A 27,105-nucleotide genomic window follows, 5' to 3' on the forward strand; every position below is an offset into this window, starting at 1 on the left:
AGAATTTATCTGTTGTTGCCAGTGCACAACTCCCTGTGGAATCAGTTCTCTAAGCCTTATATAGGCAAGTAGAAAACCTTCTCTTGAAATCAGTGCAAGGCTGTTGAAGTCAATGAAAGTTGTTTGTATGAGTCCAAGGGCACAGTTTATCCCTCTAGAAAGGAGTAATGATCATGCATTGAATGTTTTAGGGATTAGCTTCTGGAATTATATTCAAAATAATAATCTTAAATGGATCATTGCATTCAAATGCAGTAGATTTTATTGCTCTGACACCTACAGCTGTACAAATATTTCAAATATTGTATTATAAGGCTTTCAGCTTTTAATAGAATTGGTATAGTTCACTTAAAATTGTCTGTCTTTACATGGCATGCTTTGTAATTGTTACTGTATTGTTTTATAGAAAGGAGAGTCTGGAAAACAAAAAAAGTGAGAAGTCAGAAGGGGACCAAAAGAAGCCCAAGGATAGTAAGGTGTTTATCCTAAAACTTGTCTCTTTTTAAAGAAGCAATTTTACTGATTTTTCTAGGGAGTACTTTGTATTGTGCATTGTACAATTCCTTTTATGAGCCCATCATCCCTACATTTTTTTTCCAGGCAAAGGCAACTTAGTTCTGACACTTTGCATCCTCACAGTGTCTCTTAAACCAGAAAAATCCTTTTGGTTCCAGGATATTCTGAGAGGGGAAGCTCTTAGAGAACATAATTATTAATGTTAGAAAAATGTGATTTTTTTTCTTAGGAGCCCTGTAGGTATTTTGCTTGATAAGTCCAATGAGATCAATGAATGTAAAACTCTTAGAATGTTCAAACATTCTTGGTAGATTTTATCAAAATGTGTTGGTTCTATTCTTATTGTGATTTACACAGCCAGGGAATTGTGGGTACTAAAGAAAAATAATTTTTGAAAAATCAGTAATAAAATGTCACATCTCCTATGTTCTCAGAGTTACTCTGCTTCAGAAAACTAATTTCCCTGACTTCAGGGGCTAATTTGGTTTTGCTTTCTGTGGGCTTTGTACGCTACATTAAAATTTATTTTTCCTCCTGTCCATCCCTTTCATTGCTGTAGGTGACAATTGGAGAATATGGAGAAGGAGAGGATGAGGATAAAGATCCCTACCCCCCCTGTGATGTACCAGGTATGTCAATACTAGCTAGAAACACATTTAAGTTGGTTTGCTAAAATATCCTGAACTTACTCTTGGTGAACATGAAATCAATTCCTTTGAAGCCAGTGAAGTTGTGCTGTCTTATCAGTGGATAAATGGGCCTGAGTATTATCTTTTCCTTCAGTTTCCCAGACAGTACAAGCAGCATTTGAGAGTTAATATTTTGAGCCTCAGGACTGTTTTGGTTACACTATCTGGATGGGAGAACAAATTCTAAACTTCTCTGAAACATTTGGCAAAAGAGGACATTCCAGGGCTGATGATGTTTGGTCAGTTTTTTCCTTGGCTCAGTGAACATACTTATCTGAAAATCAGTTCTGCCTGATTGTCTGGATGCATGGCACAGAAATCTGTCCTGAATTTTGAGCACACAGGGCTCACCCAGTGCCCAGAGCTCAGCACTCAGCTCAGGCATGGACAGGGCTGAGCTGAACTCCAGCAGTCCCTAGGTGTGGCTGCTCAGGACCAGCAGAGCCAGTCAATGCCCTCATGCACACACCCACACGTGCACAGCACCCTGTGTGAGCCTGTGACAACATTTGGATGTTTACAGATTTTTAGAGTTGTGCTATGAATGTATATTTCCTATGTGTATTCTCATACAAGCTATGCTTTTGTATTGTTATGAACAAAACCTTGATATTTTTTAGTTTATAGTAAAAAGAATGTTTAATCTAAAGTAGGTGAAGATGAAGAGGATGAGGAGGATGAGCCAGAGGTACCAGCAGGCCCACGTCCCCGGAGGATATCAGAGCTCAACATGAAGGAGAAGATAACACCTATCCCTGAAGGGAGTGCCTTCTTCATCTTCAGCAGCACCAACCCGTAAATATCACTTGGAAAAATATTGGTTTAGACATCAGGGTTTAGCAGTGAAATAACAGACCTCCTTCTAGGGAGACCAGGAGTAGAAATCTGGTGCCTTCAACAGAAAAGAGATTAGGCTTCCCTCCTAAAATTTTCTGATTGACTTAGTAAATGAGAAAAATTTGAAAAATATCTTATTTTTCTTTCCACTGTTGAAGATAATAGTATTTTGTATGTGTAGTCTGAGTTCTCACATGTCTGCAAAATACCCTTTGAGATGTATTATCTATGTACTATGTTAGTCACTGGATATAAAAGATCTGAACATCTTTGGCATGAGACAGAATTTCTAGTAACCCTAGTAACCTTCGTGGAGGAGAAACCAGAAAAAGAGAAAAGTAGGAGAAAGGTTGCACATATTCCTCTTAGGGTGACAGCATTTCCCAGATCCAAACAAGCATCAAAGATAAAGACAAGTTATTTCAAAAAATCAGGAACTGTAATAGTTGGATTTTGGGGGGGCAATGGAATCTTTCACCACTTTAGTCTAACTCCAGAGCATTTGGAGTTCTGCCTTGGTGAAGACAGCAAGCTTGACTAGTCAGTAGAAGTCCTTAATATTTATTTGGCTTGGGAGAATGCTGCCTTTCAGTGGTAGAGGCCATCAAGTTTAGAAGAAGATCAAGATATAATGTTTTGGATGCAAAATCATTAAGTTTGTTGAACATTTCAAATTGCTTTCAGCTTCAACTAACACTATGCATTCTTAGTCTGAAATGGCCAATTTGCTTCACTAAAATACACCACACTCCAATCATCTGCTTAATAATAGGAGGAAAAATTTTAGCCAAGAACCTTCTGAGTCTTCAGCAGAATTTAGACAACTTCAGTGTTAGTCAGTTATGAACCTGATCTTGTCTTTTTGTCAGTTTAATCCCAGACCTGCTCAGTATTTGTGATTGCTTTGGGCTCAGTGACTCTAAGCATATGCACAGTTACACTTCATGTCATGTGGCTAAAGCCTGACAGCTCTGGAGCCTCCAACACCCACATGTCCTCTAATTCTATAAGAAAATCTTTGTAGAGATTCTGATTTGAGTCCTAAGTAGCACAAGGAGATCTGCAGCCTAAGCTGCATCTCTCAAGATGAGTAATTAGGACAACTTCAGTGAGAATCAAGTTGAACTGGGGACCTGGAATATTTATTATCTAGCCTTGGTCTTTCTGACCTGTGACTGCACGTGCACAGTGCTACAAGCACTGCAACTTGTGGTGTTCATAACCCAATAGAAACCAACCCCTCCCAGATGGCTTTAAGTGCATCTTCCCACAGGTGAATTGGATTTTGAATTTATTTGCATTTTAAGGAATCAGACTGATGGCTTCAGGACTTTCATTGCTTCTAGCTACTGATTGTTGCTCTGCTCCATCAGTGCTGGCAGAGTAACAGAAAACGTGTTGTGTATTAACCATCTGCTGAATTCTGTGTGCAAAAATGGTGTATTTCTGTATCTCCTCTTCAGAATTCGAGTGGGATGCCACAGACTTATCAATCACCACATCTTTACCAATCTCATCCTTGTCTTCATCATGCTGAGCAGTGTCTCCTTAGCAGCAGAAGATCCAATTCGCAGCCACTCTTTTCGAAATAATGTAAGCCCTTCATTTTTGTCTGAAGCTAAATATACCCTCAGAGATACAATCCTTTGGGCCTAGTGCCTTGTTTTTAATTTTCGTGTTAAAAAACATTCCTTCTTCTTTTTCAAGCTGTACATTTATATTCCTTTTGCTCTAAGAAGCATATATCTTTAAAGACAATTGACTTTCTTGATGGAACATCATCAGTATTAGAAGTGTTTATTATTTACATAATCGTTTTTCTGTGACTATAAATATATCAGGATAAATTATTCTCAAGCTGAATATAATATCTATAATTTTCATATTTCTCCCTACTTTGTAGCTGGAGTACCTGATGTGCAATTCCTGAATCACTCTTACTGCCTCACAGTGTTTGATGCTGATTTAAAAATGCAAGTTAAAATTATCACTGTTTATCATGTTTGGAACAGACTCTGATGTGTCCTCTCTTCATTGACTCTGTTGTGTGGCCTTGGGGCACTTGGATGATCCATCCCTCTGTTAGTGAGTGTAGGGATTTGTGAGAGTGTTCCCTCCTGTCCTGGTTTGAGAAGGGAGTGAGTTTTTTGGGAGTGAGTTTTTCTATCAGGGAAGCTTGTGTGGCCACTCTGAGGGGTTTGAGCTACCCCCATGTTGGACTCAAAGATATTTGGATTCTTGATTGGCTGCATCAGAAACTAAACAAATCTCACTTTTCTCTAAACACATGTGTAAGGGGAGGGTCAGAGCATGCCCAGCTCTTGCTTTGACTCAGAGAAAAATGCCATTTCAACCTAAAACCCATTAATTTCAGTAATGTCCTTATTAATAGATAAAATTGTAGTTTATGTGGGGACTAAACACCTGTGTTCTCCCAAAAGAAGTTCTTGAATTTGTTTAAGCACATTTTAAGTGCTTCATTTAGTGGAAGACTTAACTGTTACTCAAAAGTACAATTATTAGACACAGAAACTAAAATAAATCCCCTCTCATGACCATGGACTTTTTTGGCCTTGTTGCACTTGATTCAGCTGCATAGCAAGACTCTCACATTCCTGTGAGTTGGCTTTGCTTTGGATTAGATAGGAAATGGCTGAGATGGTGCAGCTTGGTAGTGGTACATGGGGACTTTGGGGATGCTTTGACAGAACTTGCAGCCCTCTCCTGTTTTAGGTACAAACTGATCTGTGGAGATGGTCACAGAGTCAGAGAAGCTCTTCTGCATCCTGCAGGACAGGTGGCCCTGCTGAGGCTGCAGAGGTTGTGTCTCTCTGGCTCTTGCTGGTGTTGGTGCAACCTCTGAAAATCTTCCCTAGGCTGTTGGCATTCTCTGAACACTTTTCCAGTATGTTCAGTAAAAACCAAAAAGCCAAAACTTTCTCCAGAGGTGAAAAGAGGCCAATGCACAAAGACACTCTTCATGCACTATTCAGCAGAGCAGTGTACTTCCCTTATCTACAAAGCTGGACCAATGTAATCCTATAAATAAATCACACTAATGGGTAGGAAAAAGAGAGAGCTGGTGGAGAATACTGAAATTGTTATTGTAGAAATGGCTTCAAGGGCTGATAATTGTGTTTGTAACTAGAGGAGCATTAGGAAAATTTAAGTGGAGAGTGTGGTAACTGAAAAGATTATTTCTGTTTGGGACACAGACAGTATGTGTGAGGGATTTCAGGAAGGTGTTGCCCTCTTGTTGTAAGTACTCTCACATGCCCCAGGCCTGCATAATTTCCTTTTTACTGCCTTGAGGGTTCACATTCCCTCCATCAGCCAGGTCAGCAGCAGAATGAAAGTTTACAAACTGGGATGCCTTTAAATATTTTTTTTTATTTTAAGTCTGGAGTGAATTGGTTACTGATTAATTTTTGTCATATGGCTTTAACATTTGCCTATTTTTTTCAGCCACACCAAGGGACAGCAGGATGGGATATTCAACGGAATATGGGGGAAAAATTATTTCTTTTTATTTAATCTAGTGTGACTAATTTCTTTGTGTATTGTCTCTTTATTTTGTTTCTCCTTCCCACTTGGTTAGTTGTTGAACTGCAGGAAGGATATTTCTGTGCACAGCTGGCTAGGTTGATTGCTGAATCCTTGAGACTAAACTCCCAGCCTCCTGCAGTTCACTGGTTTAGGTGTTAGTGATGTGGCCACAGATCTGGGTGGTTCTGAAATACCTGTTCTTGTGCAGTGAGGTCAATCCCACAGCCACAATCCTCTTAGAAACTTCATATCACTGTGCAACTCTTGTGGGTTCTTTTAGATTTCCTACAAATAAATCACTGCTGTGTCTTCCCACTTCAAGGAAAAGGGGTTGTGGTGCTGATTTTAAGTGATTAGTTATTAATTAATTTGGTTTGTGACACTCTGCACAAGCCTATACAGGAACAATATAACGTAGCAGAATGTGGGGTGATCTGCACTCTAGAAGCAGCCACTGAAGTTTCATTTTGTGATGCAATACTTTGGTAAAAACCGCAGACATTATTAATAAGTATTTATTCTTTGTTTAAGAGTCTGTATCTCTGCTAAAGGCTGAAGAAAGTATCTATGAAAGCTGTTAGAGGAAAAGTCTGACTTGAAAGAAATTGTTGCCTATTGGGTCCTGTCAATGATTGAGTGGTGAAATCTAATACCTGAGCACAGAGGCATCTGTTTGATTTTTAAGCAAATAAAAATGTTTGCACAGTAGCTGCAATTTTAAACTACTTTGACTAAATCCTCCATCTATCTACTTAGATTAATTCAGGTGTTGTATATGTGGTCTAAATTGTGAAAATTATTAAGAGATGGATTTCTTACTGTGGCACATATTATACCTTGCAGATACTTGGTTACTTTGACTATGCTTTCACAGCCATCTTTACTGTTGAAATCCTGTTAAAGGTAATGCATTGTTAATTGATCCTTGTTAGCCCAAAAGCAGCTTTAGCAATAATGTTTGTAACTTTTTGTTTACCTTCCAGATCCTAGGGTATGCAGATTATGTCTTCACTAGTATGTTTACATTTGAGATCATTTTGAAGGTAACAGGTTTTTAAAGGAAGCTTGTTTAAAAGGATTTTCCTTGTGTGTCACCTGCCAAGAAAAGGCCCTTGAAGTGTTCTTTGCCTTTTCTCTAAGCTATCAAAGCTAAACTTTTTTAAACTAGAGGATTTTTTTTATTTGACAGTTCCTCATAGTTTTGATTGGTTATTTTTTTACCATTGGGTGCATGAAGAAGCTGATTTTTTATCATTACATCAGTTTAATAATTCATTTTTTACCCTTTTTAAACTTACAGTTGTCAGAAAAGGGAAAAATAAATCACTGCGCATGAGCTTTTCCTTCTCCTTGCTCTGGCATTTCTGAAAGAGATACTCAGTCTTATAAGGAGGGAGCATGTAATTTCTCATTTATTTTGCTGAACTATATCCACAGAGCTAAAATAGTAGATAACTATTTTCTTGCAATAGGACTTGCAAGATATCTTGCATTTATCTATCTATACACTAAGATACTTTGCATTTATTTTGGGCATACATTTAAATTCACAGACAGGCATAATTATGCTTGCTTAAATGTATTACCCATGCATGAGCCAAAAATTGGCATTTTAATGTATGGTTTATGTACTGATTATTAAGGATATCTATTGGGGTTACTCAGATTTTCAATGTACAAGATTTACTGTGGTAAAGAAGATAAATTACCAAAAATTGCGTTCACGTGAAACAAAATGCTGAACTAGGAAGTAAAACTTTTCTTTGGAAATTGGCTAAATGTTTTTTCAGAGATTTACACATGATTCATAAATGCTTCATGCTGTGCTTATTCTCACCTCAAGTTTTTGGTTGAGTAACCCTGATTTATACACTTGCTGGCACACTAACAATCTGTACATAAACTATGCATTCCAGTTGAGGATTAAGCTTAACAAGATCTCTTCTCCCAGCTTTTGCTCATATTGCTGTGCATACTCTTCACAATGCAATTTGATTATTACTAATTGGTGCAGTATTTGGGCTGTTTACAAGATAAGCTGTACTGTAAGTAATAGGCTATTTTTATGCTTGTGAATTTTCTCCCAGGCCTAATGTTTATCCCCTTATTTCACATTTTCAGCAGTGAGAAGCTTGCTATAGAATTGATTATTCTCATTTGTAGCGCACTAAAATAAATATCCAGGGGTTTTGCTGTTAGAGAAAGGCCAAACTAAAAGAGAGAACAGAGTATTGAAAGGAACTGTAGCATTAAATCAGACTAGCTCCCAACTCTGAATTTGGAGACCCATAAAAATGTTACCATTGTAACTGTGGCAGAAGAAAGGCAGTAAACTTCCACATGCTCTGAGCAGCAGGTTCTCCAGCTCCTGCAGTTCCATTTGTTTTTCTAGGAGGCAGAGGAATTATAAAGGGCAGGATAAAGAGGAATAGCTGGGTGGGTAAGAAAAGCAACATTCCTGCAAACTGCAAGGGATTTTGGCACTGAGCAATTTATGAGTTACCCAAGGGAAGCAGGAAACTCTGGAGCTTGGGCTGCTGAAATCTGGAATTGTAAAGATTACAGGGAAACAAGGAGCTATATCACAACCAAAAGTGTTGATGCTCCTGACTCTGGTTTCTCCAGGAAGCTCTGTAGCACACTCACATGTAAAGGAGAATAAACTGTACCCTACAGAGGTGCTGGGCAGTCAGGAGCTGACACAGACACCTGCCTGCTTTGCTAACCTGTCTCAGACTCTGGCTTTGCTTGCTTGTGCCTGGAGCCCTCCCTGTGCTGTGCTGTGCTTCCCACAGTGTCAGAGCTGTGCAGAAGGAGAGTGCTCTGCAAGGAGAAAATTCAAAACTAGACCTGCAGGAACAATAATATTCCCTAATTTCCAGGCAAAAAAATATATGAAACTGAAATTAGGATAAGCAGAGGCAATATTACCAACTGTAGTGAAGAAACTGTACAAAAGCAAGCATTAAACCAGAATAACTCTCAGCATGTGAGAAGTCTCCCTGTGCTCTTACTGCTCTCAAACAAGGATTTGCACATTGCACAGTGTTGAGTGTATGAATGAGGATGTGAAAAACAGAAAAGCTGCAACATCACTTTAAAGCATTTGAGAATTCTCCCTGCATGACATTGAAATACAGTTTATCAGGCTGTTTGGACAACTTGGGAAAGGTGACAACACCAGAGCAAAGGTCAGTCGAGGGATTTGAGCTTTCTACCTCCCCCTACTGTGCTGATCCCACACTATTTAAACTTACTAGAGAGTTGTAATTCTTCCACTGGGATTTGTGGTGATTGAAATACGAGTCTCCATGTGAAGATGGGGAGATATGTACCTCACCTGCATTTTAATGTCAGTTATTCACCTCATTTTTGTGGGAGTTGTTCCATGAAACCTTGTGTGCTGCTCTTATCATATACAATGTAAATGTTGTAGATAGATGTTTGGTTTTCAGGGTTATTTTTGTGTTCACTCCCAACAGAGTTTAGATGTACTCTGTACAGCTGTAAGTGAATGAGCTAATTTAATGGAAATTTTATAGGATAACTATAATATCTCATGCCATGGCATAGGTTAAAGCTTTAGCATTTTTACTCTTCTAGTTTTTGGGAATATTTAGTATTTTGATCACCAAAAAGAGGGCTTAACAACAGAACTAGGAAATTAATTAATTTTTGCTTCCCAAAAAATACAACTTTCCTTTGCAGAGGCCCACCCTTCAGTGGTGATGGTGGTTTGCCATGCAGAAGGCCTGGAAATGTCTGCACACTGAGCAGGGGTGCAGAGCACTGGGATGCCCATTGCCTGTAGCTCTGCTCTGCATTGGGAACTGTCTTGAAAGCTGTAGTAATCTGCTGTGAGGGGAAGTGAAATAAAATCTCTTCCCTACTCCCCCAGCAGCAGAATAGAAAGTAAAGGGATTAAAATGCACAGTCAGTATGGGATGTTCCCTAGATGGCATCAAATTTTCTTACCTGTGGAAAGCAAGGAATAGCTCAGTGCAGTGTTCAGGCTCTGTAAGAGGATCTTGAGGCTGAAGAAATTAGAATTTTAGTTTTTAGTTTCAGTGTTTCACACCTAATTCATAATATTCTCTTCAGCTGGTGAGTCTGTGCATCTAATGGTTTAATTAGATTCCTCTGTGCATTTTTTAACTGGTACTTACTTACAGTTATAGTAGGAAGTCTAATTGATAGATTTAGGAGTCAAATGCAGCTTTATGATACCCAAAATCATCTGCCCAGGTGCTGTAATTAATAGAGCCTCCATCACTGGCTCCTAATGAAACCTGCAAATGGTGCATACGAGATCCACTTTGTAAGCTTTTTTCATTTAAATATAGGGACAGAAAACAAAAAGTTTAGAGAAAGTCCAAAAGGAAGAGCAATGTTTGATATTCCCCACAGAACAGCAAAATGTAAGGACCTCTGATTACACAGAACACAAAACCTCTGTTGGTCATCACCTGACAGCCACTCATGTCTGCCATAAGCCAAAGCTAAATAGCCTTGTAGGGCTGCCTTGGTACAGCCTTGCCCTGCTTCTGGACCAGCTTTGGGCTCCCAGGTGCTTGCTGTACATTTTCAGCTCCTTTTCAGTTCTTAAGATGGTATGAATAATTAGGAGTCAGAATTTGGACCCTACAGTTTAGTAAACATGAAAATCTCAATTTTTTTTTTCTAGCAATTTTTCTAACAAAGGCCAAATTAATTCAGGGTAATCATCTCAGCCTCACCTGTTCTTACACAAAATAAACCATTTTTTGATATCAGAAAGAATGAGCATATTTATTGATGTTGCTTGAGCAGAATTTTTCTGAGTTAAATGAAAGATTTAATGTATGCAGAGGGATTGTTTTATATCTCAAAGGATTTTAGAAAGTGAGATAGTATTGTATGCATTCACACTCCAAGCAAGTGTCTTGTAAACAGCCTAAATGTGAATTTGAATAAATTGAAATATAGACTAAGTGTGTAACAATTCTATTTTTAGATGACAGCATTTGGAGCATTCCTTCATAAAGGGTCCTTCTGCAGGAATTATTTTAATTTGCTGGATTTGCTGGTTGTGGGTGTTTCTCTGGTATCATTTGGGATTCAGTAAGTACTACACTTAACTGGGAATGGTTTATTTCTGCTCTGGGGTTTCATCCTGCAGTCAGTGTTCCAGCTCCTTTTGTTCCCCCACGGTGTGTGGGTGTGCAGTACCAGAGCTCAGGGATGGGCTGGCAAGAGGGAGTGCTCTCCATGGGGAGTGCTGATTCATTACTAATATGGGCTGGAAACAAATCACTACTTCCCCCAATTACCTGGAGAGCGAGGAGGAGCCCCAGGACACTGGTATTGGTACAGCAGGGATTTCCTGGAGCTGCAGGAGGATTAAATCCCTCCTCTTGAGCCATTGTCACACCTGCAATTGGATTTTATTTGGTCTTTCAGTGTTGACCTGTGGGGATATGGAACTAGGCTGTTTGAGGGGGGAGAAGTTGTACCTTAATCAGGACAGTAAGTGGTAGTGGAGAGGTTTTTTTTAAATTTTGTTTGGTCAGACTAAACACAGTAAAAGAATCTAAATGTGCTTTTTGATTCATTGGGTGGTTTTTCCATATTAATAATAATCTGTGAAAGCCTTAGTGACTCAAAGAGAGCAGGGGAGGGTGTCAGGCAGCTGCTCCCCACTTTGAACCCTGCTGGTACCACACCTCCTCCTACTGCACAAACTTTCAGTCTCACAGGGTGTTCTTTAGAACACTGTGCACTCTTATTTCTTCAAAATAAAGTCTTAGCTAGTTAAACAGAGAGAATCAAAGTCATTTGAGATCTTTTCATCTAAAGTTAGTTGGAAATTGAAGGATTCATTGATTTACAGGATTTACACAGTGTCTTCAAAAGACCTTGTCAACGCTGGAAAATACTGTGGGGACTGTTTTGCTCCATTATGGTCTTAGATGAGCTTCTAAGCTGTTAATTCCAAATTTGCTCCAGAAATCAAAATGATTCTTACAGTATTTATGAGATGTATAGTATTTTCTAATAATAAAAAAATCAATAAAGAATAAAGAAAAGCATTGAATACATATCTGGAGAGTTCTAGTTGGAGGGGTTTTTTTCAAATTTCACATTTCAGGAATTTGCAAGGACATTGTTATTCCGTAATAAAATCAGTTTCCTTAACAGTAACAGTATAATTTTTTTTCCTTCTAGATCAAGTGCTATCTCAGTCGTGAAGATTCTGAGAGTTTTAAGAGTCTTGAGGCCTCTAAGGGCAATAAACAGAGCAAAAGGACTTAAGGTGTTTATTTTTATTTTTTAAGTTATATTTCTGTTGGCCTGATCCTTCAGTCTTGACTCAGGTTAAAAATTCTTGCTCAAGAGAAATTGTCTGCAGAAGTTCACAGAGCAAGGGCAGAAATCAGTTATTGATGCATAAACATGTCTGGTGTTAGCCAGCCCAGGCTCTGCCCACAGTCACAGCAGTTTGTGTGCGCAGGAGCTGCCACTGAGAGCAGATTTGGACTGTGATGAGCAACCTGTCAGTGCATTTCAGTTGTATATCCATAGTGCCTATGTAATTTCTAGTCAGTTGGTGTTGATGGGTCTGTGTCAACAAACTTACAGACAAATTTAGACAACAAGTCAAATTACAGTGTTAGGTATTATGCTGGCAACAGAAAAATAGCAATTTTAAAAAAGAATGCAGAAATTACTTTTATGATATATGGTCTGTGACAAATTGCATTGAAACATATTTTTTTTCTTTCTTTCCAGCACGTTGTTCAGTGTGTCTTTGTGGCTATTAGAACTATTGGTAATATCATGATTGTCACAACTCTGCTGCAGTTCATGTTTGCTTGTATTGGGGTGCAGCTGTTTAAGGTAAGACACTCTCAGAACTCACACTCCATCAAAGAACAGAAAAGCTCAGTTGAATTCTTGGTGGTTTGCTGCTGGGATTGGGCTGGTCCCATCCTGAACCAGTCATAGTATAAAAGCATTTATTTTGCATATTCTGCATTTTTGTCATTGCTCTTTGTTTTTATGTGTAGGGAAAGTTCTACAAGTGCACTGATGAGGCCAAGCAGAACCCCGAGGAATGCCGGTGAGGAGATCTTTGCTCTAAGAATGTGCCACATTTTGTTCTGAGTAACTTAAACTGTGCATGGGCAGGCATTGTGCATGGGTCAGGCTGGTTAGGGTTGTGTAAATTGGAATTGTCATCTTGATCCCACCAGAAAACAAGGACATAAAGCAAACATGAGGAGGCAATGTAAGGAACAGCTTTGAATGGTGCATTGAGTGACCCTGAGGTCAGTTCAGCATTTCACTGATGCCACTTTCTTTCCCACAGAGGGATTTACATCGTTTACAAGGATGGAGATGTCGACAGTCCCATGGTCAAAGAGAGGGTCTGGCAAAACAGTGATTTCAACTTTGATAATGTCCTGTCTGCTATGATGGCCCTGTTCACAGTCTCCACCTTTGAAGGCTGGCCAGCGTGAGTGGGTTCTCCGTGTTTGCACAGCCTTCTTTCCAGAGCTGCATTTTCACTGTCATTTACCAGACATTTTTGGGCAATAAAGCAGTTTTAAGTGGTGTTGTAAAAAGGGAGGAAATAAAGAAACCTCTTATCCTGAATCTGGGCACTTATCCCATATTTCAGGAAAAATAAGAACAGGTGAACTTTTTTGTATTGTTTGATTTCTAGTCTTGCTGCATTTGCTATAAGGAACTTCTCCTCAGCTCTAATGGAAGTGACAATTCTAGATGCCTATCCAGCAGTGGCCCTTAAATAAAGCTAATTTGAAAGTTTTAGGCCTTCCAGTAAACCTTTTACTAAAAAAATCAGACAGCAGTACACTCATAGAAAAATCTAGAAAGAGCTAACTGCCACTCACTATTTCCCTAAATGAGAAAATGTTATTTGGGGAAATAAATAATTGAATGAAAAATACAAAAGTTGGGTCATTAACTTAATGCTTTCAGGAAAAAAAAATATAACAAAGCATGCTGTGATTCTTCTGGTTTCTGTATTCTTGCAAGCACTATCAGTAAATAGAAGATGTCAGTGAACATCAGACATTTCTGAAACCTGTCCTCTGAGTCTGTGTGTTTTACTATTTTCTCATTTTAATGGTAATAAAGATAAAATTTTGTTTGTTTTTCAGGCTGCTGTACAAAGCCATTGATTCAAACGGCGAGAATGTAGGACCTGTATACAACTACAGAGTGGAGATCTCCATCTTTTTCATCATCTATATCATCATTATTGCTTTCTTTATGATGAACATATTTGTTGGTTTTGTGATTGTTACATTCCAAGAACAGGGAGAACAAGAGTACAAGAACTGTGAGCTGGACAAAAATCAGGTTAAGATAAATAAAGAATTCTTGAGTTTTGAAAGTAGCCTTTTTTGTTTATGCATCAAGAGCATCCTTTCTGCTTTGGGGCAGAAGAGGGCACCAAACACATAGCTTAGTATTTATTAATTTTTTTTTTACTATCTGGGTATTTATTTAACTGGGTATTTAGGTTGTTGTACCTTTCTGTGAGCCCAACCCATCAGTGTTTTTGTTGTGAAAGGTGTCCACTAAGCTTGTTGACTTCCTAGCATCTTGCTTTTCGGTGTCACATTAATAAGAATACAGTCAGGTTATCCTGAGGCAGAGCTAGGTTTTACACTAAGAACTGGGAAATTGTTTCGTGTTCCAAATAGTCTGAAAGTGTCCAAAGTTCAAGTTTTCAAAATGTTCCACTTCTCATCCCCATTTATTTAGAAATTCACTGGGGATATTCAGATTAAAATTACAAAAATCTGTCCCCATTTACTGTTTAATCCTTTGTCTAAGAAACTCATAAGTCACAATTTTTTGGGTATTTTTGGCTGACTTCATTTAAAGAAAGCCAAGCATGAGACTGTAGCCAGGATTCTTTCTGCACCATGTGCCCCATTAGTCAGGCCCTGTAAGAAATCCCTCAGAGACAAGTAGGAGGCCCAGCCCTGAGGATTTTGGGCACTAAGAGATTGTGAGATGAATCCTTGATGTTCCTACAGATGTGATTTTGCTGGGCAATTTAACTGAGCTGTTAGAAGTAACCCCTCAGTATTTATTTTGCTGATTCTAAGGTTTTATGCTAGGCAGGCCCATTGGTGGTTGACAAGGGAGTTAAAACAAAACATGGTTTAGAGATGACTTAATAGTCCTGCTATGTGCTATACCCATACATACCATAATATATTAGTGTCTAAAGGCAAAACCCTCCAGAATTTCCATGAGCATGACTGGTTTTTTGCATGTGGCTGAGTAGTGGATATGATTAGATACAGTTCTAAATAATCAAGGATTGGTGAGCTCCTTCTGCTTAATAATAAAAGGCCCTAAATCAAGCAGACAGACTGGTTTTGAGAGTTACATTTAACAGTTTTCACTTAATGATTGTGTTCCCAGTTGATGACCTGCTGGGTTCCAGTCTGACAGTTTCTGCTGTGTTTCCTTTCCAGAGGCAGTGTGTGGAGTATGCCCTGAAGGCACGTCCTCTCCGCAGATATATTCCAAAAAATCCTTACCAGTACAAGTTCTGGTATGTGGTGAATTCTACTGGGTTTGAATACATCATGTTTGTCCTCATCATGCTGAACACCCTTTGCTTGGCTATGCAGGTAGGAAAAGCAGAAACTCTCTTGGAGCTGTTGGCATAAATTGAGGGGAAGGGTATGGGTGGTATAAGGCCTTTAAATTATGGCAACCTGTATTTTTTTAATGAAGTAGAATTTTAAAGAACTTCTGATCACAGTAGTTTTCTGTGACATGTTCTAGTTATCTCTTTCTTTCTCTAGTATTTCAGATCTTGGTAAGAAAAAGCATGGTTTGAATTCAGTTTACAAAATCATTTTGCTTTTTTCAGTATAGTTGCATACACTGTCCTCTTAAAAATATACCTCCTACACACTGTGTTATTTTGTGACTACCATACTTCAGGCTTTCTAAGCAGGTGTGACACAAGCCTGTGTAATTTTAAAACCTTGTGCATAAAACTTGGGAAAATGTTGTTATCTAATACTCCTCTTTTGAGGGAACAATTTTCTCTCTGGAGATTCCCCTAGGATGTTGAGGAATGACAGTTTCATTCTTCTGTGTGCCTAAACAGAATAAATTGAAACAAGCTTGACCAGGGATACTCTGCTCATCTTCCATGTGTATAGGTCTGCTTCACAAATTTTAGTAGAAAATGTTTTCCTATGCTGGATTTTTGTCAACTTTGTCTTAGGCTGCCTTGCTTTCACTTCACATTTTAAAGCCATTACTTTTGTAAGTGTTTTATTTTTCATTCACAGCACTATGGACAGTCTAAGCTATTTAATGATGCCATGGACATTATGAATATGGTTTTCACAGGAGTGTTCACTGTTGAAATGGTTTTGAAACTGATTGCATTCAAACCCAAGGTAAGTTTAAGATATGCTTTAATTAGGTCATCACCACAGGAATTAAGTATTATGAGTTTCAGACTTGTTGTATGTTATTCAAAGAACAAAAAGAAACAACATTCCCCACCTTTATCTACCAGAGAAATGATAATAGAAGTGTAACTCCAGGAAATGAAATGCAGATATCAGAAAAAAATCTAACAAAGTGGTTGACGAGATCTGGAATGTTTTGAGGTAATAAAAATGTCCCTTTCCAAATCAGATAAATCATTTCCTGTTAGAAGCATTACCACATCTCCTGTTCTGGGTACTACATTCATTATATGACCCTAATTTAATCTCCAGTAAAGACCTGTATCCAGTATAATTTCCTATTCTAAAATGCAAAATAATTTCTTTACTTTATAAAATACAGCCAAGTATTACAAACATACTCATAAATAATTTACATATGCAATAGCCTTTTTATATTTTTATGTTTTCAGTTATATACACATAATATTTGGTAGAAGGCCCCACACTGAGTGGTTGATTCCTTGTTTTAAAGGGACACTGTCAATATGAATGATGCAGGCACATTTTCAAAAGTAGATTTGCAAGAGAAACTGGTAACTATAATTGAAAAAAAGCTAAAAGTATCATGTGGCAGCTAATGCAGCCTTTTTGTTCAGTTCTCATGCTGCATTTATGAAGTGCAGAAGTTAATGATGAACAAACAGACTGAATTTGTTTTTAGTACCATGAAATTAATGTTTATTCTGGGCTATGTGAATGAGTAAAACGTGCTCACTTGCTACACTTGGAATTTGAAAAAAACCAGATGAGCCATTTGAAGTTTACTGCTCTCACATCCAAGGCTGGTACTTTTTCTTTCCCATTGCCCTTCTTTTAAAGCAGCCAGGATATCTGCCCAGGGGCTGGCAGGGCTGTGCCCTTTGCTGGTGTGAAGCAGCCCTGGCTCTGGGCAGCCCCATCCCTGCTCTGAGCCGGGCAGTTCTGTGCTCCCAGCTCAGGCTGCAGCAGCTGGACAACAGCTTTCCAGACTCGCAAAACTATCTTTTCAGCTTGTATTTAGTACTGAGCTTGGCTGTACAGCCTGAGCTACTTGGTTTAAAGCCAGCTTTCTTTGCCTGCAGAAGTGAAGGAGTGATCCATCTCTTGAGATCTGCTGTTGAGATGTGAACTGTGGAGTTCGGGGTGAATGTTTACCCGCTCTCCCGTGGTCTCGCTCTGCACTGTCCAGTCCATTGTACTTTCTAATGAATTTATTTGTATTTTTGTGTCAGCTCTCTTATTTGAATGCTAAGGTTTTCACATTAAAAATAGCACAGTATGAGGCCCCAGAGGAGATAGCTCAGCCGTGTGGACCACAGTGTCATGAGTATGCTGGTTGTGTTTCCTGATCTGTATTTCCTGTTCTATATCCTTGTTTTGCACAGAGGACTTTGCTGCATTTTATCATCTGCTTTTTGAAAGAAGATTGTGAATCCTTGTATGGTTCTCCATGCACTTGTGACTGTAGTCAGAAATAGCAGCTAATGGCAAACACAGTGGTCTGATCATGAGTGTACAAATCACAGTGCTCCATTTGTACTGTGGGCTTCCTACTTGTTAGCAAATGCAATGTGTTAAAACTGGTCTCTAAGACTCTGTACAATTTGAGCTTTAATTCTGTTGCAACATGCTTTCTATCTGACTGGATGCTTTCACTGTGAGACATCCCTGGATCTGAACCCTGAGAGTTTGAAGGGCAGACACTGCCAGTGGAAAGGTCTCCTTTTCTGAATTTCAGTCCCCCATAGGTACAGAACACCTTAAACTTTTTAATTAGCAGGACCAGGTTTAAAGACCATGATGATAATCAGACTTTTGGAAGAGACTAATGAGCAGGAAGGGAATAAAGTATATTTAAGGTTGTTCCTGTTATTTTTTGGAGATTGTAACCTTTTAAATTAACAGATACTCTTCAACAAAACCTATTGGCAGCACATGCTACATAGTTCATTAATAATCAAAAATCAGATAGCAGCCTTAAGGAGAATTTTAATGTCTTTAAATTTCAAAATAGATGCATGTTTAAAACAACAATTAATGGCTTTAACTCATACTAAAGTTTAATAATAGTAGGAACAATCTGAAACCAAACTTAATGCTTTGCTTTAGGGTCCGTGAGGAAAGACTGATAAATTTCTTCTATGTCTGTGTCACTGGTGGGTGGGTCTCTTAGGTTAGTCTGACAGAATAAAGTTTTATTTATTAATCTTGTGCCTTTAAAAAGTTATTTCAGAGATGTTCAAAGCATCAAATAAAAACTCCATTTAACTCAGTAAATATAAGACTAGATAAAAACCTGTTAATTTTTATCTCATCTGCTTGACAGTGTCCCCTTAATATGCAGGCAAAAGTCCTGTGAAAACGGTGATCTTTTGGTTTTGCTGGTCATATAAACTTAAGACTACTATAAATTATTGATGCTCTTCCTATGATATTGTGTTGTGTAAAACCAAGGCACTGCAGACTGCCTTGCAGCTCTGAAGTACATAAAACCTGGAGAAGTGCTCAATAGCAAAGGTGATGCTGAGTGTCTGGCACACTTGACTGGGAGATTGAATCGCACAAGGCTTTGCAGAATGAGGCCCTAAATGTTCCAAGAGAGTACTAAAAGAACTAAAATATTTATGTGGTAGATGTATGGAAACATATTTTGTTGCTAATTCTCCATGCCTACCTATTCCTCAGGATATGTGATTTTGTCCTTCGGCATTTCTCAATGAACAAATTTTTCATAATATAAGCTAAAAGAACAGGTCTTTTTCCTCACATTTGCTAAAATCTCTTACTCAGCATGGTTCAGTGCCATTCAAAACAAAATACAGCTTTGGAATCAAAACCAATCCATCCACACAGACCGTATGTACAGCCTCCTGGTAGCCAGTTGTTGCTTAAACTTGTAATGATTTTCCATGTCGTTTTACATCAGATTTTTGTAAGAAAAAAGGAAAGATGGCTAGTAAGTGAATTGATCTTGGGTCCTTGCAGTGGTGAAAACAACTTATTTGCATGATGTTTATTTGCTGTGACTTGTCCATTCCTCCCTTTTCCAAAACCATCTTTATTTTCTGTTAGTTTTTCGTTTGTTTGTATGCTTTTGCTTTACATATTAGTTTGAACAATATTTGTCTATACTGATGGAAAAGGTTTCATAAAATTAATAAGTGTGAAATTATTTTAGCTGTAAAGTGTTTTAGCTGTATTGAATCAAAATGTGATTTTTTTTATTTCAGTGCTTTATCTTGTAGCGTGTCTAGGAAAGTAACTTTTTCTGTAGCTGAAATTATCCTTTATTTGGAAGACCTTTTTTGGTTCCCTTTGTAGAGGAAGATGGATAGCACAGCTCAGGATTGTGCTGATTATGTGTTTGCTGTTTGCCAATAGTCTCTTATTTTGTATATATACAGATAAAAATATTGCTGTTCTAAAATCAAAGATACTTAGAAATAAGGAATGTGAATGATCAGGAAGAACATGATGAGAGCAGCTCCCTTTCTTTGGTTGGCAGCTGCTAATTTCATTAGGATGATAAAATTCAGCATTGTTGGGGTGGTTCAGTGTGATTCTTAGTAAAGCTTTGGGAATGGCTTGTTGCCATGAGCAGGAGGAGTAAGGAGGGAGCAGCAGGGAATTGTGCAAGAGCTCTTGGGAGTGGAGGCATTTCTTCAGGAGGCCAAATCCAAGAGCGCTGGCTTTTTGCCCCAAAACTGGAATTGATGGTTGATCCCAAAGAACCAGAGAAGTGCAAAGGGTAGAGATAACAATACTCTGATCTATTTTCCTCTTTCAGCCCCTCCTTAGACAAAGGAATGATGGTAGCAATTTGTGTTTTAAAAGAGTAGCATTAGAAACATAATGAGCCTTTCCTGACCCTGCTTCCTCTCCAAGAATGTGGAGCTGTTGACTACTGTAGCAGCTCTCTCATAGTCTCCAAGAGGAAATTTCCACTCAAAATAAGCATTTTTCAAATATTAATGTACTCAGGTGCCTTACTTTAAACCGTGAAATTACTAGAAATTCTAAGTTTAAACTATTGAGAAAAATATCATTCCAATTCTAAAATCGATTTTGCAACCAATTTTTCTTTTTTCTGCTAACAAGTCATGTAATAACTTAAACTACTCAGCTAAAACATTATCTTAGAGCAAAGAGTGTTATAAAAAAATGTAACTACATAGAAAGTTAGATTAGCATGTTTGTAATTTTAAACTTCCTGCTGAATGTATTATTTTAGAGCTTCAATAGTGGCTGAAAAGTTAGTATTTTAAAATTAATTACCAAGAAATGTACATGTACAAAATGTACATTCCAGCTTTTTTCATGCAATGCACATCCCTTAGTCATGGTACACTAATACTTTAATATATTTGAATGAGGTAAAGGGCAAGTTCAGTAATTTTTGCAGTCGTGGTTTTCTATAATAAGTAGGAAAAAGCCACATACTGCAGAAAACTCTGGTCTCCATAGTTATCTTAACAATTGTAATATATTTTGATTTGTTCCACACTGGAACCTACCTGGAGGATTCTTCTGAAGAACCTCTTTCCTCAAACGTGCTGTTTTATGCCCACAGTCAGCTAATTGCATTATAGACCTTTATATGCCTTTGCAGCCATGTCCCAGGAGCACACATGTGGGGAATATATTTAAAGTCATAAAGCATCAGAAGGGTGATGAAACAATTGATAAAAATGAGTTTTCAGACACTGGACTGGCTGCACCAATGAAAAGCATTAAGAAATTGTTCCGGTTGCTGTGTTTCACTGGCTTCACTGGCTACAGAATCACCCTCTGACTGCAAATGTAGGATGAGTTCCTATATTAGACCTAGTTTATGAATAGAAGATTAAGTCAGTTCTCTAATCTTTATGCACAGTTTCACGTTAATAACTGTGCATGTTTAGCCAGTGATGAGACGTGACCCATTGAATATTTTTACCAACCACTTAGATAAGACTAAGGAGGTTTCAATTGGCTTGGTCATGCAGAAATATAATGAAAGGGGCTTGTTGTCCTCATTAGGGTATATGTGTTAGAATTTTTCAGCCTTGCTAGAAGCCCAAAACCAGTTTTGGATGATGGCTTGCTTGCCAACATCGTGCTTATCTGATGGTGTGTTCTGCATGTGTAGAGTGTGTGTGTGTCTGTGTGTGTGTCTGTACATGTATATATATAATTATATATATACACACACATGCACATATATGTTGCTTTTCCTTCAGTAGGCAATATTGTTTGGTTTTTGTTTTGTTTTCTCATTAGACCACAGGTTTTGTTTAACTAATTTCTGTTTATGCAAAACTAAACAGAAGTATGCAAATATTTGACATTTCATGTGTAATCACAAACGTTTGCACCCTGCCTGCTCTGTTCAGGGCTATTTTAGTGATGCCTGGAATACGTTTGACTCCCTCATCGTTATTGGCAGCATAGTAGACGTCGTTCTCAGTGAAGCTGATGTGAGTATATCCCAGCTTACTTTCCCCAGTCCCTACTTCTCTTTCTCTGTCTCCCCACTATTTCCATCATCTGGACAAGTCACAGATTTTGATCTGATGTTTCTAAAGTTTTGAGTACAGACCAGTCATAGGTCAATTATGTTGATATGGGAAATAAATAGCCTTTTTTTTCTACCAATCTTTTTTAGCTATGAAAGGGAAAGTTTAGATTGTATAGTGGTACATCAGAGAAGCCTAGAGTGTTTCTGTGTTATAACACTGTCCTTTTCTTCTCTTTTTCTGTTTGTGTTTTTCTCTTGCTCTCTTTCTGCTGAATGCTTGTCCTAACAGCACTATTTCACTGATGCATGGAACACTTTTGATGCCTTAATTGTTGTTGGTAGCGTCGTTGATATTGCTATAACAGAAGTTAATGTAAGTAGCAACTGTTCATGCACTAAAAAGTAATTGCTGTCATCAAGAAGTACAGAAAATGTAAACTTAATCCCAAAAAAGTCCTTTTTTATAAAAGCATGTTTAAGCCTGGAATCAAAGACCAAAACACTGATATAGATGTTTATACAAGCTGCTGTTATTTATTTATATACTTATATAGTTGCACACAGCACAGTGAGACAATAAAAATTGTTTTTCTATATATGCACAGAAAATATTTTTAAAAAAGGATTTAAGCCTATGTTACTGCCTTACTTGAAGCTTATTCCTTTTTGTAGTTAACGTGACCAAAATAATTCAAGATTCTGTATGTTTTCAGTGGCTTGGTTTAACAAATGATGATTTCTTTTTCTGTGAGAGGTTTGGGTTTGAAGGCCATTCATATCTCATGAGGTTGCAGAAGAAGGCCACATAGAAAGTCAGGCTTTCCATGCTGTGGAAAATAGAATGTTTATTTTTTCCCAGTCCTTTTTTTTTTTTCATATCTTGCAGTAAGTGCTTGGAAGTTTGAATTACTCTTAAACTCCATAATTTACCAGAATTTTGTCTGATAGCCATTGCACATTATAGGTGTTTGGGCAATGGATTCACCTTGAAGTTGCTTCCTGGTCTTGTGTTAAACTGTGAGAATCTCGTGACTGACTGACTTTTTGGACAGAAAATGGAGGAGTGATGAGAGAACATGGGAACAGAAGAACTTTATCCTGACCTTTAGATTTCAGACTGATTTTTCTCAGTTCTGTGGGGATGGATCTTCCTGTGAACTGAAGGAACCTGAGCTTACAGGGAGGGTCAGTCAGCCCAGAACTGCAGGGTCCCTTTGAGACTTTTTTTTAATTAAGCATAATTATTCTTCATAGAGTACTTTTGTAAAAACTGCTTCTGATTTATTTTGATTGTTTTTCCCCCTCTGTTTTGTTCACTTTAGGGTTTGTTTTATTTCCCCAGAAAGGTTTTGCATTTAGTCTTACAGCTCAAGTATTTGCAATTTACCCACGATTTACAGTCACAGTAGTACTGGTGTAGGTGAGCACAGTGTTTCAGGAGAGTAAAAAGACCCATAATTTAGAATAGCTTTCCCTCATAACTACAAAAGGCATTTCACTGTGAAGAGGTTGAGGGATGGCTCAGAGGTGCTTCCATGACCAAAGCAGATGTGTCTGCATTCAGCAGTGTTACTCCTTGTAGCTCTGACTGAGCTGTCAGCTGGGAAGAACACTGGGAGTTAGCCATTCTCACAGCTGTCTTGAAAATATTCTGGAGACCAAGTAACTGTGTCCAAGATAAGTACACACCACAGACAACAACAAGCACTGCCATTTCTTAGTTTTCATGTTATTCTCACAAGAGAAAAAATGCTCATCTTTGGTTTCTTCTGCTTTTGCACAGCAGACTCTCTGTGTACTAAGCATTGTCTGTTTCTGGTCTTGCCACTTTTCTGTGCTTTGCTTGTGCAAGTCAAGGATATATTATGGTTTCTATATATTTCTGGCCTTGATTTCCCATTTTCAACATGAAACATTTAATGTTGCAGAGTATCCAGGGAAATTTATTAGATTTTTACTTTCATTGTTTTGATTCTACTGAACTATTCCTACTTGAGTAGTTGAGTGTAAATTTCTGTCATCCAAATCCAGTATTTCAGAATCTTTCCTCAGTTCTTTTTCAGCATTCTGAATTGTGCCATTCCCCCTGTATTTGTTATCTAAGGCTGGCAGTGATCCTGGGAAAGCTGCATCTCTGTTGGGATGCTCATGAGGCTTTGTTTCCAATAGGATTTCAAGCATGATTGAAACAGCACCTGTGAAAATTCCCCCTATAGAAACTCCTTAAGCTGAGGAAGCTCAGCCTTGTTTGAGCAGGGTAAATCAGCAGCACTGACAGAAAATCAGTCTTGTCCCAGCTCTAATTGTAGGGGCAGCACCATCTAGATTGAGCAGAGCAAGGGAGACATGAGTGTGAATATTTCATGTCCTCAGGGTGAACTAACCACTGCTGTGGGATCACTGGTGGGATTGCCCTGTGCTGTGGAAACAGCTCAGCATCATCCTGACAGTGCACCTGGGGATGCTTAGGTCCTGTGCAAGGCCAGTGAGCTCTTCTGGCCCACTGCAAGTTTGCATCTGACCCAGTTTTTACAGGAGAATGGATTGGTCTGTCTAGGTACACACTGCCTTGATTTCACTATTAAATACTGGAAAATAAATGTAATCTCTTTCATTTTGTTAATTTTTCAAACCCTTTATAAGATATATATGCTTCCCTGAGGCTGATTCTTCTGATCCAGTAACCTCCCATTCTCACATAATCCAGGAAATTGCTATAGTTTGAATATTTTTGGTGCCTGTGGAATTCAGTCTTTAACGTATTAAGCAATTTACAGGATTGCTCAGCATTCTCAAGGACTGGATCAGTGACCAACTCAAGAAATGAACCACCTCAGAGCAACATATATTTTGGAAATAAAATGTTATCTGTGATTATCTTTTTAATTTACTCTTTCATTTGATATCCCTTTCTTCAACCTCCTTCTTTTATGAACCTAATTGGTTTTCATGTTCATTTTATTTTTAGAAATTATTAGAGGCAAGTATGTATAAGTAAATATACATGTGGTATAGCAATAAAAAAAATTAAAATCACTACTAAAACCTATATAATTACTTCTGGGTTCTGTGGCCTTTTGTTTTCAGAAACTTTCACATGTCATGCAAGATGTTGTGTGGTCATAGAAATGGTTCTTTTTCACTTAAAAATGCAGAGTCATGACTGGCAGACACAAAGTGTGGTCAGTCTAATCTGGGAGAGGGGGTATATAACTTATGAGAATGAGAGAGAAAGAAATTGGAAATAAAATCTGAATAAATAAGTTGTTAAAAGGAAATAATATACAAGTTTCAATCTGGCCTGACTGTATAGAAGTGATCTTATTTGTCAGCTCAGAAGCCATTTGGATGACCATCACTGAATGACTTAGAAGCATGATCACATTGTTGCAGTAGTGGTTGTGAAGGTTTTAATTCACATTTTTTTATTTAAGTTTCTTTTACCATTCATGTGCTGCCAACATGTTGAGAAAATAATAGAGAGTTGCCTTTCCTCATCTTTTATGTAAATTATTAATGCCGTCTTTATAAGACTGATTTTATTCTTGACATAAAAAATCCCTTCAGGTTTTCTTCTGAAATAGGGCTTTAAGGAACACCATTTATGTCTTCCTCCTGAGCCCCTCAGGGGAACCCATCTGCCTCAAATCTTGATCTTGTGCTTGTGTGGAGGAGTGGAGTAAAAATCCTGTAAGAGAATTAGGATTCTACTTTGAGCAAGAGCAGTCCAATTTAGTTTGAGTAGCACTTTATGCACCCCATCATATGTCAGAATTTAGCTGTTGGTGCTAGTAATTTGAATTTTTGGATACTGTTGATATATTTTGTGAACTTTTGCAAACATCTCTCTTTAGGCTTAAGGGTAGGTCAGAAACTCTGTTCTCATACAGCTTTGCTTTCATTAGTGTGAGTTCTTAGTGAAATATCAAATCTCTGCAGTGTTGTAATATCTAATTTGGAGTCAGAAATAATTTTTTAAAAATTAATTATCATATAATAACAACATATTAATTGTGAATTTAGAACTTAAATGCATCCTTTACAGGGGAAGAGGCACTTATAAAAATATTTTCAGGGGTTTCTCACATTGATTTAAAATTTTAATTAATTGATGTCTATGGGCATTTGGTTCATGTTGAACAGGGAATATAGAGAGCAGAGATAAGACTGAAAATTTCTTGCTCACATCTGAATTGCAGTAACTATTCTCTGAACAAATCATGTGTATTTGTGCACATGGACTCACAGCACACATTTCTGGAGATAGTCTGGCAACCTGAATGTTTTGCTATAAATGCTATTGTCATCATGTGTGTTTGTCATTCAGATGTTTCCTTCTTTAATTATGGTGATGAGGACATGATCATCATGTGTCATTTGTTCTGACATACTCTTGAACCCTTTGGCACAATATGTAGAAAAGAAGCTTTTGACCAGCACCATTTACTAACATCACTGCTTTTCACCACGTTTATTTTTTGTTTAAGCACAGAGTTTGCTTCCAAGGCATGATCCAATCTGTTTCACACTGTTCACAGTTTGACACTGAAATTCTTTATAGTCAGGATGTTTATTTTTAACATTTGTTGCAAACATTTGTGTAACAAGGAGTTCCTGTTTAGGAAATGTGCTAAATTTTTCATAGGCAGCACTGGTACTTGACCAAAATTGGTAGCAGGTTGCAAACATTTTCATCAGTGAGTCAGAAATTTAGGTTGGGGATTGGTTATGTTTTTTTGAGGATTGTGTTTGTTTGAGGAAGAAAACTGTTGTGTTGCACTTCAATTTAGTAAAAAAGAAAAGTCACATATCACTGCCTATTTGATTTATTTGAGGATTGGCTCAAAGTTACATGGCTGTGAAGTGCTTTGCTGCTCTGGGTGTGACTGGTCCATGGCTCTAGGACAGGCAGAGCCATGAGGGAGTGTCTGTGCTCCTTCCCCTCACTGCAGAGTGTCTGCCAGCCAAGCAGGGAAAGCAGAAGCTGTCCATTTATTCCAGCTGTGACCACTGCCAGACTTCTAGCAGACAGAAGCACCCCTGCCATCTTAGGAATCACACAGTCCCAGTTTTTGGGGGACAAAAGAATCCCAGTAATGACCAGCCAGTCCCAATGATTGGTGGGAAATGAGGGGAACGAGGAGGCTGGAGGGAGATTGTCTGACCCCAGGTAATTATATTTACCCCATGACCAGCAGATGCCATCCCTCTGCTCAGCCTGCCCCCTCAGTCTCAAGGCTTTTCTAATACTTCCCTCCACGTACAAGATGAAAACGTGCCGCCCCCTTTCGTGTGTGTGCACGAGGTGTCTCTGGTGCTGAAATCAGGCTGTGTGCTTGGGCACTGTCTGGTTTTCCCTTATCTGTAGGAAGCAGACACCCTGGTTTTTGCAGTCTGTCTGTTCTTGTTGCTGAAGGTTCTCTTATCTTTATCTCAGTTCCCCAGATCTGAGCATTGCCTCATGCTGGGTGGACACACGTGACCATTAACTAACTTTGTCTCCCAGATGAGCATTTGCTTTATAAATGAGAATGAAACA

The 27,105-nt window shown here is 38.2% G+C and overlaps 1 protein-coding gene across 1 annotated transcript in view; it reads left to right on the forward strand.

Moving 5' to 3' along the window:
* Nucleotides 1-27,105, forward strand: part of CACNA1D (calcium voltage-gated channel subunit alpha1 D) — a 166,635-nt gene that overhangs the window by 104,745 nt on the left and 34,785 nt on the right. Inside the window, exons 17-30 of the mRNA XM_059856934.1 lie at nucleotides 407-476; nucleotides 1,076-1,145; nucleotides 1,856-2,000; nucleotides 3,506-3,635; nucleotides 6,432-6,491; nucleotides 10,582-10,688; nucleotides 11,793-11,880; nucleotides 12,357-12,464; nucleotides 12,635-12,687; nucleotides 12,937-13,083; nucleotides 13,754-13,955; nucleotides 15,089-15,247; nucleotides 15,923-16,033; nucleotides 21,442-21,525. Coding sequence (XP_059712917.1) covers nucleotides 407-476; nucleotides 1,076-1,145; nucleotides 1,856-2,000; nucleotides 3,506-3,635; nucleotides 6,432-6,491; nucleotides 10,582-10,688; nucleotides 11,793-11,880; nucleotides 12,357-12,464; nucleotides 12,635-12,687; nucleotides 12,937-13,083; nucleotides 13,754-13,955; nucleotides 15,089-15,247; nucleotides 15,923-16,033; nucleotides 21,442-21,525 — 1,534 coding nt within the window. The remainder of the gene's footprint in view (nucleotides 1-406; nucleotides 477-1,075; nucleotides 1,146-1,855; nucleotides 2,001-3,505; nucleotides 3,636-6,431; nucleotides 6,492-10,581; nucleotides 10,689-11,792; nucleotides 11,881-12,356; nucleotides 12,465-12,634; nucleotides 12,688-12,936; nucleotides 13,084-13,753; nucleotides 13,956-15,088; nucleotides 15,248-15,922; nucleotides 16,034-21,441; nucleotides 21,526-27,105) is intronic.

Source organism: Haemorhous mexicanus, chromosome 11, assembly GCF_027477595.1.
Source record: "Haemorhous mexicanus isolate bHaeMex1 chromosome 11, bHaeMex1.pri, whole genome shotgun sequence".
Taxonomy (NCBI): Eukaryota; Metazoa; Chordata; class Aves; order Passeriformes; family Fringillidae; genus Haemorhous; species Haemorhous mexicanus.